Raw genomic sequence first — 12,322 nt, 5'->3', positions numbered from 1 at the left:
CAATAGCAGCATTCAATCTCTTTGGAAAACAGATAGACCAACATGTTGAAGGGTAGTGGGTTTTTCCTTGCCACAACTCATGGTGAAGGGTTCCCCACCCCAGGCTCATTTTGTGGTTGAAGCACAATGATTAGGCAGTTGCTTACACAAACCAGCTGTGAACTCTCCCTCAAGGAGATGCTCTGCTGTTCCAGCCTCAGTATTTGTAATTATCAAAGACAGATACTGAGCTGAGGCCAAGGTACAGTAACTTTGATGCTTGAGTAATGGGGGTGAGATGCAGTTTTGGAGATGTGGAGGGATTAGAAACACATTGGGGAGAGAGGAGGAGGCTCAGGAATGGCAGAGTGGGTCAGTCCTGCTGTTAGTCAGAGCTGCAGTGCAAGTGCAGGGGATGAGTAACGGCACACCCAGTCCCACTGGTCCCCACTCTGCACATGCACACTGCTCTGCAGATGAATCCATGCATCCTTCCTTTCCATACATCCCCTCTTCTGCAGTTCCTCCTAATAACATCTTCAAGGAGACCTTGAGTCCCTCTGCTTAATGTCCTATGAGTATTTTCCATTGAAACGGGTTTGCATTTGTCCTGTCAGACTCCTTGATGCTCATAGGGTATAAAGCAATCTTGCCTGGGTCAGGACCAAGATAAACAAGATAATTCTCCAGTTACATTTCTCTCTTTTAAATACTTTCCAGTCATCTATTACTGCTAATGCTGTGCACTTGCACTGTCACACTGTAATTATTCCACTTGGGAATTTTTTCCTCTGATCCATTCCCCGTTATCACCCACATGGGGATTTGGGGATTTCTGTGCAAAGTAAGCCTGGAAGATAGCATGGGAGCACACAAGTGTTCATATTCTACTGTATGTCACAAGCTTAGCACTGCTGACAACAGAGAGACCCTACTTATTTGCAGTTCATACTGCCAGGGTGGGGTCCCTTCCTCCTCAGTTTAGATGTCTGCCACTGGAACTGTCTACATGTATTCCAATTATCCTGTCTCTCTTAAACAAATGGTGGCAGTGACACCTTTAGGGTTCATTTCATGTGATCCACTTCAGGCACCTCCTTTAGCATGAGCAGGATCATGTATGTTTGTTTAGAGGAATCCCATGCTCAGCATCTGTCATGGCAGCAAGCCTGCAGTCCTGCTGATTATCGACTGTCTGAGACACAGAGAATTGAGCTTGGGCTAGGTATGTGATACCCCTAAAAAGCAAAATCTAAACCCAAGGCAATTATCTGGTGTTTCTTTAAATTCCTTGGATATTCATTATCTTCCTCTGTAATTTTCCCAATCTGACAGCATGGCGCTTTGCCAGCTAAGTACACTACTCTAAATACAGCTTTAAAAGGCAGAGATTTAGTGCAGGGGAAACAAGAGGAAATCCCTCAGATCCATCCTTCAGTTGTCTGAGCTGGCATGTTAATAGTGAAGCAGCGCAGCACTCCCTGGTTGGTTCCCTCCACATCAAATCCCTTTTAAACTGACTCAGCTCAGGTGATCCGGGTCTGGAAATAACACGACACAAACTGTTCTGTGGGCTAATGAAGGGACTTCCTTAACTTCTATTTCAGTTCACTCTAAGGCCAGGCTGGACACAGGGGCTTGGAGCACCCTGCTCTAGTGGAAGGTGTCCCTGCCTGTGGCAGGGGTTGGAACTGGATGAGCTTTAAGATCCCTTCCAATCCAAAGCAGTCTGGGATCCTATGATTCATCCTCAGTGCTGAAGCAAGTGTCCCAGGTGATTTACTGTAGGCAAGAAGCTTACAAAGCCTCCAACATTAGCCTAGTCCATTTTGTGTTTGACACGGATGTTTGTGATGTCCTCATGAATAAAACATGCTGCTGCTGCCATTCTGTGCCAGTGTGTGTCTGTGCATGGACACCAGAATCACTCTTTAGTAGTACCCTTCATTTTTGGAGAAATAAATTCATGAGTTATAAACTCAACGTATTGGTGAGTTAATGGAACTGATAAACACTTCTGGTCTGTCCTGTAAGGGTCACAGAGATGATCCAAGGACTGGGAAGCCATGTAAGGAAAGGCTGGGAAAGCTGGGACTGTTCAGCCTGGAGAAAAGAAAGCTCAGGGGTGACCTTATCATCATGTTCCAGTAGTTAAAGTGTGGCTACAGAGAAGATAGAGAGTCCCTTTTTGCAAGGAGTCCCATGAAGGGTGATGGGGACAAGTTACTCCTGGGGAGATTCCAGCTGGACACAAGAGGAAAATGTTTCCCATTGAGAACAACCAGCCACTGGAATAATCTGCCCAGGGAAGTAGTGGATTCCCCAGCATTGGACACTGTTAAGATACAGCTGGGCAGGGTGCTAGAACATCTAGTATGGGTCATGCTTTGCCTAGAAGGGTTGGATGATCCTTGATGTCCCTTCCAACCTGGGATTCTGCGATTCTGTGATGCAGTAAAGTTTTTCTGTGTCAGAGTAGGTTATATTGGTTCCCTAAGCAAAATGAGCTGTGTCAGTAAGTTACTTCTCTGTCACTAAAACTGTGCTCCCACTAGATTTTCTTCTTGCATGGAAATAATGAGAGAGTAAATCAGAGGGCCACAAGGATGATCAGGGGACTGGAGCACCTCCCATATGAAGACAGGCTGAGAAAGTTGGGGCTGTTCAGCCTGGAGAAGAGAAGGCTGTGTGGAGACCTCATAGGAGCCTTCCAGTATCTGAAAGGGGCCTATAGGGATGCTGGTGAGGGACTATTCATCGGGGACTGTAGCGACAGGACAAGGGGTAATGGGTTGAAACTTAAACAGGGGAAGCTTAGATTGGATATAAGGAAGAAATTCTTTACTGTGAGGGTGGTGAAGCACTGGAATGGGTTGCCCAGGGAGGTTGTGAATGCTCCATCCCTGGCAGTGTTCAAGGCCAGGTTGGACAGAGCCTTGGGTGATGTGGTTTAGTGTGAGGTGTCACTGCCCATGGCAGGGGTGTTGGAACTGGATGATCTTAAGGTCCTTTACAACCCTGACTATTCTATGATGCTGTGATTCCCTGTTGCTATGATGCTAAAGCAGTTTCTGCTTTAGCTCTGGTTTTTGCACTGAAGGAACAACTAAAGCTGGATGAGTTTCCTCAGTCCTTGACAGATGGAGCAGCACCATCTGCTGGTTTCACTGCTCATAGTCATGCTTTGCTCATGAGCTGTTTGCTGTTACAATCACAGGATCACAGAATGGTTTGGGTTGGAAAGGACCTTAAGATCATCCAGTTCCAACCCCCTGCCATGGGCAGGGACACCTCACACTAAACCATGTTGCCCAAAGTCCCATCCATCCTGGCCTTGAACACTGCCAGGGATGGAGCATTTACCACTTCTCTGGGCACCCTGTTCCAGTGCCTCAGCACCCTCACAGTAAAGAACTTCTTCCTTATTTCTACCCTGAACTTCCCCTGTTTAAGAACCCATCACCCCTTGTTCTACCTCTGCAGTCCCTAATGCAGAGTCCCTCTCCAGCATCCTTGGGGTCCCCCTTCACTGATGCCTGGCAGCACCCCAAGCCCTAAGGACACTGCAGAGGGTCTCACAGAAGGATTGGCTTGTTGAAACCTGGATGCACTGGCTGATTAAATGGGCAGGAAACTAGGAAATGCTGGAAATCTGGTGAAACCAGGTTTTATTGGCCTAAAAGGGTTCATTGTCCCTCCACCCATGGCCACCCACAAGACTTGTTATTTGTGGATTGCCTTATGAAGGTGAGAATGGACAGACCAGCATCAGGGTGCAGGCACATCCAAATTGATATCCTTTAAAATGCTGAGGAATAAAACTAGTGGCCTTGATGGTATTTATGGGTCCCTTCCAACTTGAGTTATTCTGTGATAAAACTGCCTCCATCATTCCTAGCTCTCCTTTAACCCTTGTATCCAGCTTGCCCAGGTGAGGTAAGATACCATCAGTGCCTGAATCCCAGTTAGTCTGTGCCATACTTGGTTCTTCCCACCATGTTCCTTCACTTGGCATAAGAGATCAGATGAATATTGTATGTGATTGATGTGGGATGTGGGCAGTTTTATTCAGCCCGTAGACATCTGCCTCCCTTAATGAATGGAAAGCTGCACGTATCACAGTGGCTGTAACATCAGGAATCTGCTCTCCATGTACAGGATTCTTTCTCACTAATCTGGGAACAACTCATGATCTCAATGGTTGGCAGTGAGGCATGGTGGCTCTGAGTCAGGGAAGTGAAAACAGAGAAGGTGGTGCAGGGCTGTGAAAGTGAATGAGAAGGGGATGGTCATTCCATGATCACTGAGGATTTTGAGACAAGGGTGCCCAAGTTCACACCACCACCTGCTGCAGATGTCTTATGGGACTTTTACAAGGGCCTGTAGGGACATTACAAGGGGGAACGGCTTTAACCTGCCAGAGGGGAGATTGAGATGAGATTAAAAAGTACTAAAACACACACAAATTCCAGCAGTAGCTGTTAGTGTAGTGACAGTTGCTGGGCTGCATCCCCAAAGCCTGAGCAGCAGGTTAAGGGAGGGAATTCCCTCTGCTGCGCTCTCATGAGACCCCTCTGCAGTCCTGTGTTCAGCTTTGGGGCAACAACATAAGGAGGACATGGAGCTGTTGGAGTGAGTCCAGAGGAGGCCACGGAGGTGCTGTGGGGGCTGGAGCAGCTCTGCTCTGGAGCCAGGCTGAGAGAGCTGGGCTGGGGCAGCCTGGACAAGAGAAGGCTCCAGGGAGACCTTAGAGCAGCTCCAGTGCCTAAAGGGGCTACAAGAAACCTGGAGAGGGGCTTGGGACAAGCATCTGTAGGGACAGGACAAGGGGAATGGCTTTAACCTGACAGAGGGGAGAATGAGATGAGCTCTTAGGCAGAAGCTCTTCCCTGTGAGGGTGCTGAGGTGCTGGCACAGGGTGCCCAGAGAAGCTGTGGCTGCCCCATCCCTGGCAGTGTTCAAGGCCAGGTTGGACACAGGGGCTTGGAGCACCCTGCTCTAGTGGAAGGTGTCCCTGCCTGTGTCAGAGGTTTGGAACTGGATGAGCTTCAAGGTCCCTTCAGAGCCAACCCATTCTATGACCCTTAGGCATCACAGGTGTCTTAAACCCTGAGGAGTTAAGTAGTAACTTTTCTTGGCATTCTAGAATTCATCATCCCTTTGAATCTACATGGAGGGTTGTTTGTGTTCTCCTACCATGCAGGGGTCTTCTGAGGTTTAATATTTCAGAGTAGGGACAGCACCCTGATCTTTTAGTGACAAGATCTAAGAGAATGGATGCTACCACAAGGTTTCTAACAGCATACCAGTAGGGCAGACAATCCGTTTCCAGGATGTCCATCTCACGGTGTTTCTCTCTTTTCAGGCACTGCGTCTGTTGCAGTCGCTGGCATCTTTGCAGCCTTAAGGATCACAAAGAACAAGCTCTCTGACCATAAGTTCGTTTTCCAGGGAGCTGGAGAGGTAGGAGAATGTTCTTAAGTCTGTTCTTAGATATGGCATAAATCCAGAGAGAGAAGAGTCAACCATGAAGCTTCCTGCAAGGCTTCATGGAAACAAAGTGCAGACGCAGGTTGTCACTGGGCAGGAGTGAGCCCCGTGTGTGGACCATGGTGCTGCTGCATAGAAGTTGCCTTTTAGTGGGGCAAGTACCTTGAGGGGAGCCCATCATGAGGCAGCGTGCTGCAGGGACATTGAGGAGACTGGTTTGAATCCTCAGGGTTGGTATTTAGGGTAAACCAGAGCCTCTTGAGCATCATAGAGTCAAAGGGACTGTAAGCTCAAACAGCTGTAAGAACATAACCTCACTTTTCGGAGTCAGGCATGTTGCCCCCATGGCAGAAATCAGGTAGTCTGTATGACTCCTTGCTCAAAGAGAGGTGATACCCCAGTGAAGTGTTTATATACTGTGTTCCAGGCTGCAACGGGCATAGCTTATCTCCTGCTCATGGCCATGGAAAAGGAAGGAGTTCCACGAGAGGATGCCATCAGAAAAATCTGGATGGTGGACTCCAAGGGACTGATTGTCAAGGTAAATGTGTCCCCAGAGCTGAGCTTCACTCCCCTGCCACCTCCTGCAAGCTAAGAGAGGCCAGAGCAGGCAGATACCACGGATCAGACCAGGAGTAAGGGCTGCAGATGTATTGGTGTCAGCAGAGCTGTCACTGCTTTCAAGAGAGCCAGGTCCCATGGTGACAGTAGTGTACCAGCAGCACTGGCTGCTCTGTAGGCAGTGCTTTGGGCTGGGCCTCTGCAGTGGTAGGATACACTGCTGGCCATGAGCTCAAGCAGTGCTGGAAGTCTTGCATGTCATATGGGGTATTGCAACAGCAGCACTGTGCCCTGCTTTGGTGATCTCACCTGCTCTGCACTCCATGGGTCCTCAGGGCCTCATCCTTCCTCAGATGTGAGGAGACTGGTGCTATATACACACCTCCTCTGCCCTCGCAGCCAAGTCCTTCCAACACAACATCAGTATAGTTTGGAGGGTGAGAGGAGCAGAGGGCAGCCCTGTGTGACGTTACACCAGCAGCTCAGGTCCTGCTCTGTGGGATCTGGTTCAGGTAGAGAACCAAGAGATGAAATGAACTGGTGAGTTACTGCGTTATGTCTCCACCTTTTGCCAACAGACCAAAGTTTGACTCCTCCTTTCTCCTCACAGGGTAGGAGCCACCTGAACCATGAGAAAGAAATATTTGCTCAGGACCACCCCAGTGTGAACACACTGGAAGAGGTTGTGCAGAAAGTGAAGCCTACAGCAATTATAGGTGGAGTTCCCTGAGCATGACCTTTCCACATCAATTCAGTTCTTAGGAGAGTTTCTGCCTTTCTTCCATGACCTCCTTTTATTCTCCCAGTTAAGATAAAATGAGCATTTTTTGCCCCCATTTTACCAGCTGAGTTCTCCACATCCTTTCCCTTCAGCCATGGGGCACAAGGTTCCTCCCTTTTGGAGCTGTAGGAGCCCTTTCAGGTTGTAGAGGGATGTAGAGGGAGGTGCTGGGGGTGGCAGGACCTGGGGCTTTCAGCAGCACACATGGCCTTGACAGACTGGGCAAGACAATGATGACAACAGGCAGCTCAGGCAGGTCTTTGGGGGGCAAACTGCTGCAGCCAGACTGGCTTAAAACACTGATGGCCCAGAGGAGCAGGGGGCTTTGAGACAGGCTTTTAATCTGAGAAAGAAACATTCACACCTTCATCTCCAGGGATGGATCCTGTTCCTTCCCACAGTTCATTTACCAACCGAGGCATTCAAGAGGGATCAGCCCAGTATGAGACAGTCAGAAAGCACCATCTCACTCTGCTCTCATTGTTCTAGGTGCTGCAGCCGTTGCAGGAGCCTTCACTGAGAAGCTGCTGAAGGACATGGCAGCCTTCAATGAGAGACCCATTGTGTTTGCCCTGAGCAACCCCACCAGCAAAGCGGAGTGCACAGCAGAGCAGTGCTACCGCCTCACCGAGGTACTGGAGCTCAGTGTGCCAGGGCAGTGGTGCCTTGTGGGCACACAGGGACAGGGGGCATAAGGTGAAATAAGAGCCTTAAAGAACAACTTTCACACTATGGGGGCAGTCAGGAGGTGGAACAGGGCCCAGATTGCTCCTGTGGACTCTTTCTCCATAAGTTTCTAAGACCAGGCTGGATAAAGCCCTGAGCAGCCTGGTCTGATTTCACAGCTGACCTTTCTGTGAGCAGGAGTTTCAGTCCATACCAGGCTGCATTACTTTGTGATCCTCTAAAGAAAGTGCTTGCCTCCTTCACCCATGGCTGGGTGTCCCATCCTCCTAGGTTACTGGCCCCTGTGTTTTGCCAACCTATGCAACTACATTGAAAGTTGGGTTTCATCCCCTAACTTGGAACCATTGTCACTGAAGAATTATTGTCATGTGGACTGTAGTGACAGGACAAGGGGTAATGGGTTAAAACTTAAACAGGGGAAGTTTAGATTGGATACAAGGAAGAAGTTCTTTACTGTGAGGGTGGTGAGGCACTGGAATGGGTTGCCCAGGGAAGTTGTGAATGCTTCATCCCTGGTGGTGTTCAAGGCCAGGTTGGATAAAGCCTTGGGTGCCATGGTTTAGTGTGAGGTGTCCCTGCCCATGGCAGGGGGGTTGGAACTAGATGATCTTAAGGTCCTTTTCAACCCAAACCATTCTGTGATTCTGATTCTATGACTGAGTTTATGTGAGAGAGGATGCTTTTTCTTACTGTCCCCTTTTGCCTTCCCTACCACTTGCTGCTGGCTTGAGCAATCACACAGCCCCCAGACCTTCATCCCACACGAGTCTCACTTCATTGATGAAGAAGAGCAACTCCTCCTCAGCCAGTTCAAAGCTCTTGTAGTTGGGCAGTGTGAACACACTCTCAGGGCTCAGGAGCCCTGACCATGGCCCTGGTTGTGGCCCTGGGGACCAGGCCCTCCAGAAGGGTCAACTGGAGATGGCTCTGGTGGAGATGCCTCTCACTAACTGGCTGCAGACTTGTCCACTGGGTCACCAGAGTCCTGAGCACAGATAGGGTGAGCAGCCGACATGTAACACTTCCCGTCTGAATTTGGATGCCTCTTCTTCTCTCTTTGAGCAGGGACGGGGAATATTTGCCAGTGGGAGTCCGTTCCCCAAGGTGACCCTGCCCAATGGACAGACCTTCTTCCCTGGCCAAGGAAACAACGCCTATGTCTTCCCAGGAGTGGCACTGGGAGTCACTGCCTGCGGCATCCGGCACATCTCTGACGAGATCTTCCTCATCACAGCAGAGGTTTCCAACTGGCATTAACTCATGGTTTTTAAGAGAAGAGGCACAGGCACCTCCTTCAGGTGTTCTCAAGAGCCTGGCCTGTGGCAGTGTGTTGAATGGAAGTGGCTCCTCAAAACCCTCATGCTATCCTAGCACGTGCAGAGGTGCAGGAGCCAGGAGGTTCTCATTCTCCATAACTGCTGCCCTAGCAAGCATTCCCACTATCCTGGCCCTGATTTTCCGTCTGATGAAGCTAATACACGTGTATTTTGAATAGCTCAGCAGTTCACACACAGAACCAGTCCCAGGTCTGCCACTGCTGAGGTTTTGCCCTCATATCATGTAAGACTAGTGAATGTGATACATGCTTAAGACCATCTCTGTAAGCTGCCTTCTCTTCTTTGCAGTCCATTGCTGCCCAGGTGACAGAGCAGAACCTAGCAGAAGGAAGACTCTATCCGCCCTTGGACACCATCAGAGAGGTTTCTCTCAAAATCGCTGTGAAAGTGAGTATTTCCACTTTTATTTCCACTTCCCACGGTAGGGAGGGCAGGAATTGCCCTGGCATCATTTTTGTTTTGTGGGGTTTTAGTTCAACTTACTCTACAGCCTAAAGCAATGGAGCTCAGGATCCTTCCAGCCAGAACTGCTGCTTTGATTCCTCCCATCATCAAAGCCCAGAAGTGAAAAATGCCTTGTGACTCTGGTGCCTCACAGCTCACAGAGCTCTGCTTTATTGCTTCAAGACATGAGTGCTCAGCACCACAAATACATCAGGTTTAGGGTCAAAGTCAAACGTGACTCAAGTTGCCAAAAGACTTCAGGTTCCAAATTGCTCTTTTGGAACCTTTCTTACTGTATTTAATGGGGCCCAAGTACCTCAGTTCTATTCCACATCAGGCTTGTTGTTCTAATTGCAGGATTGGTGCCCTGTATACGTCAAATTTGTAATTCCCATTCAGGGAACACCCACTGAGAATCATATTGGCCTGCTGGGAGTTACTGCAGTGTGGGTGAGGAGCTTAAGGGTGTGAGTGGAGGTGGTTAAAGGGCTGCTCTCCTTTAACTGCCCACTCCATCCACTTTCCCAAGGCAGAGGTGTGCGTTTTGAAGCAGGCAGCTTGCATTTCCTCACCCAAGGGATGATGTGGAGGTGACCCAGGGAACTGCACAAAGGAAAAAGACAACAAAAAGACACAATTTTGAGGGGTAGAAAGAGGGGAAATGCAGGCAGGGCCAAACTGCAGTCGACTTTCACTCTGTAACATGCTGGCACTGTTCTGTCAACTCGTTTTGCTTCTCTCTCTGCAGATTGTAGACTGGGCCTACAAGCATGGTCATGCTTCTTGGTACCCGGAGCCAGCAGACAAGGAAGCCTTTGTGAAACAGCTCATGTACAGCCCTGAATATGATTCCTTTGTGGTGGATGATTACAGGTGGCCCCCCACAGCCATGCAGACACAAGACATCTAAGCTTTTGTGATAACTCTTCTCTTGTGTTTGCCATCAGTTCTCATGGTTCATGTCATTGTTGATACAAATGCACCTCCAGGCTTGCAGAATGATAAAAGTAAATGAATCCAATAGGGTTTTTTTACTTGCTGCTGCTTTTTCTCTTTGGGAGCATATCAGTAGGGAATGAACTGCAGTCCAAGTCAGTGGTCCAAGGAGAGAGATGGACCGTGGCTGCCACCCATCCCAGTCTATCAGCACTGCACATTCCTGCTTGCTCAACATAGTGCCTGGCTCCCAGCTCAGCTGCCTCTGGAGAAGCTACCTGGGCCACCACAGAAGCAAAGAGTCCCATTGCTAGTGGGAGAGCCCATGGGAAGCTCAGAGCCCCACTACCATGGTGGGAGCTGTATGCATGATCATCCCTCGCACACACAGCCACGCTTTCCCTTTGGCTCTCTGGATGTGATGGGAAGTGTGTGCATTGCCCTGGGAGAGCTGCACACTTGGGCAGTGCTACCCTTTCCTGCTTTGAAAGTCCCCAGTATCTGCAGAGTCTCATCCAAGCCATGGGCCATGCAGCCTGATGCTGTCCTGTGCTCCAGGCCCTTGGAAATAAATCCCAGACCTCCATGCCCATGGGGACAACAGATTCCCTCCCCTCTGCAGTGCAGGCTGCTCTCCGAGGGAACAGGAGCCAAGGGATGCATTAGGGAAGCCAGGCAGGAGACCAGGGCACCTACAAATCCATCCATGGCTGCCCCAGTTCATCACTGCATCTCCTGCTGGGCACTGCTAAGGAAGCACTGCCACCAGCCACAGTATAGCTTCTCCATGTCATAGATTCCCAGGGAGGCCCCCCATAGCCCACCAAATATCACCCCAGTGTGATGAGGGTGTTCCTGGACATAACTGGGAAAGAACAGAGGGGCTTGCAGGCAGCTCTTCCCAGTTCATACCACTCACACACAGCAAGGCCAAGGCTGGGTACCAGAGTCCTCATTTAGCATCTTTAAAGGGCTTTTAACACGAGGAAATGCACCTCATCCCTTTGGGGATGAGCCACAATCTCCCCAGTGTCCAGCAAGTTCCCTGTGTGCCTTTTCTGGGAAGGGAAGCTATTGGGAAGGGAAGCATACTCACCATGGGAGCTTCCTTGCCAAGGCTGGAGCCTGGTGTTCCCAACGTGTAGGATCCCAAGTGAACCACTTGAGGGCTGTAGAGCACTTCTAGCCGTGGCCTTGCCGAGCTGGGAAGATCCTGCCAGTCTCACGTCGCCGTTTTAACGGGTTTAAGCAGTAGCAAAGAGTGCTTTTGCCTTGTCCAGTCTTGTAGGAGGAAGATCTCCTGCGGAGGAAGTCCTTATTGAAACCAGAAACTGCTGTGTGGCTGCTCTATGAGGCACGTTAAAGAGTGAAAGGGATTGAGTCAGTGGAGGAAAACCACAAGTTAAATACTGGGGGACTTACAGCTCATGTCTGTGGTTTGTTTTGTAACTTCAAGCAAGGTTAGTTATAGCAGATGAGCTTGGATTCCTCTGTTTGCCTCCCCTTTTTCTCTCAGCAGCACAATTCCTCTATTCCCAAGTTGTTCTTTTTCTCTTCCTTTGAAAAAAAAAAAAAAATCCGTTTATTTGAAAAAAAAAAGATTAAAATAGCATAAATACAAGAAAAAATATCAATATATGTAATAATATGGCAATATTACTAACTATTTCAAACCCAGACAGGGTCACTATGGCACCCTAACATGATGCTAAGCCTAGCAGTTGACTGATACCTGAATTACTTCTGCCAAGAAAACTTCTCTTTGCCTACTCACCTGTATCACTTGACCAAATTACCTCTTATTTATAATCCCAGATGGTCTGCATTAGTCAGGTGGCATTTGTCCCATAGTAAAACAGCATCCAGGAGCCAGCATGTGGCTTTTGACAACCAAAGGGTCTCTAAGCAATGCAGTAAAACGAAATGATACTGAAGCCACTGCCATGCTCCTCATAGAATCACAGAATGGTTTGGGTTGGAAAGGACCTTAAGATCATCCAGTTCCAACCCCCCTGCCATTGACAGGGACATCTCACACTAAACCGTATCACCCAAGGCTCTGTCCAGCCTGGACTTGAACACTGCCAGGGATGGAGCATTCACAGCT

At 49.1% G+C, this 12,322-nt stretch overlaps 1 protein-coding gene across 1 annotated transcript in view; it reads left to right on the top strand.

The window, feature by feature from the left end:
• ME3 (malic enzyme 3) overlaps positions 1-10,300 on the top strand; it is a 95,154-nt gene extending 84,854 nt beyond the window's left edge. Inside the window, 7 exon segments of the mRNA XM_034074353.1 lie at positions 5,345-5,442; positions 5,897-6,010; positions 6,641-6,746; positions 7,301-7,443; positions 8,564-8,737; positions 9,124-9,222; positions 10,028-10,300. Of these exon segments, the coding sequence (XP_033930244.1) occupies positions 5,345-5,442; positions 5,897-6,010; positions 6,641-6,746; positions 7,301-7,443; positions 8,564-8,737; positions 9,124-9,222; positions 10,028-10,189 (896 nt within the window). The 3' untranslated portion in view covers positions 10,190-10,300.
• The last annotated feature ends 2,022 nt before the right edge of the window (positions 10,301-12,322 follow it).

This window comes from Melopsittacus undulatus, chromosome 2, assembly GCF_012275295.1.
Source record: "Melopsittacus undulatus isolate bMelUnd1 chromosome 2, bMelUnd1.mat.Z, whole genome shotgun sequence".
Taxonomy (NCBI): domain Eukaryota; kingdom Metazoa; phylum Chordata; class Aves; order Psittaciformes; family Psittaculidae; genus Melopsittacus; species Melopsittacus undulatus.
This window is presented reverse-complemented; position numbering and strand designations above follow the sequence as displayed.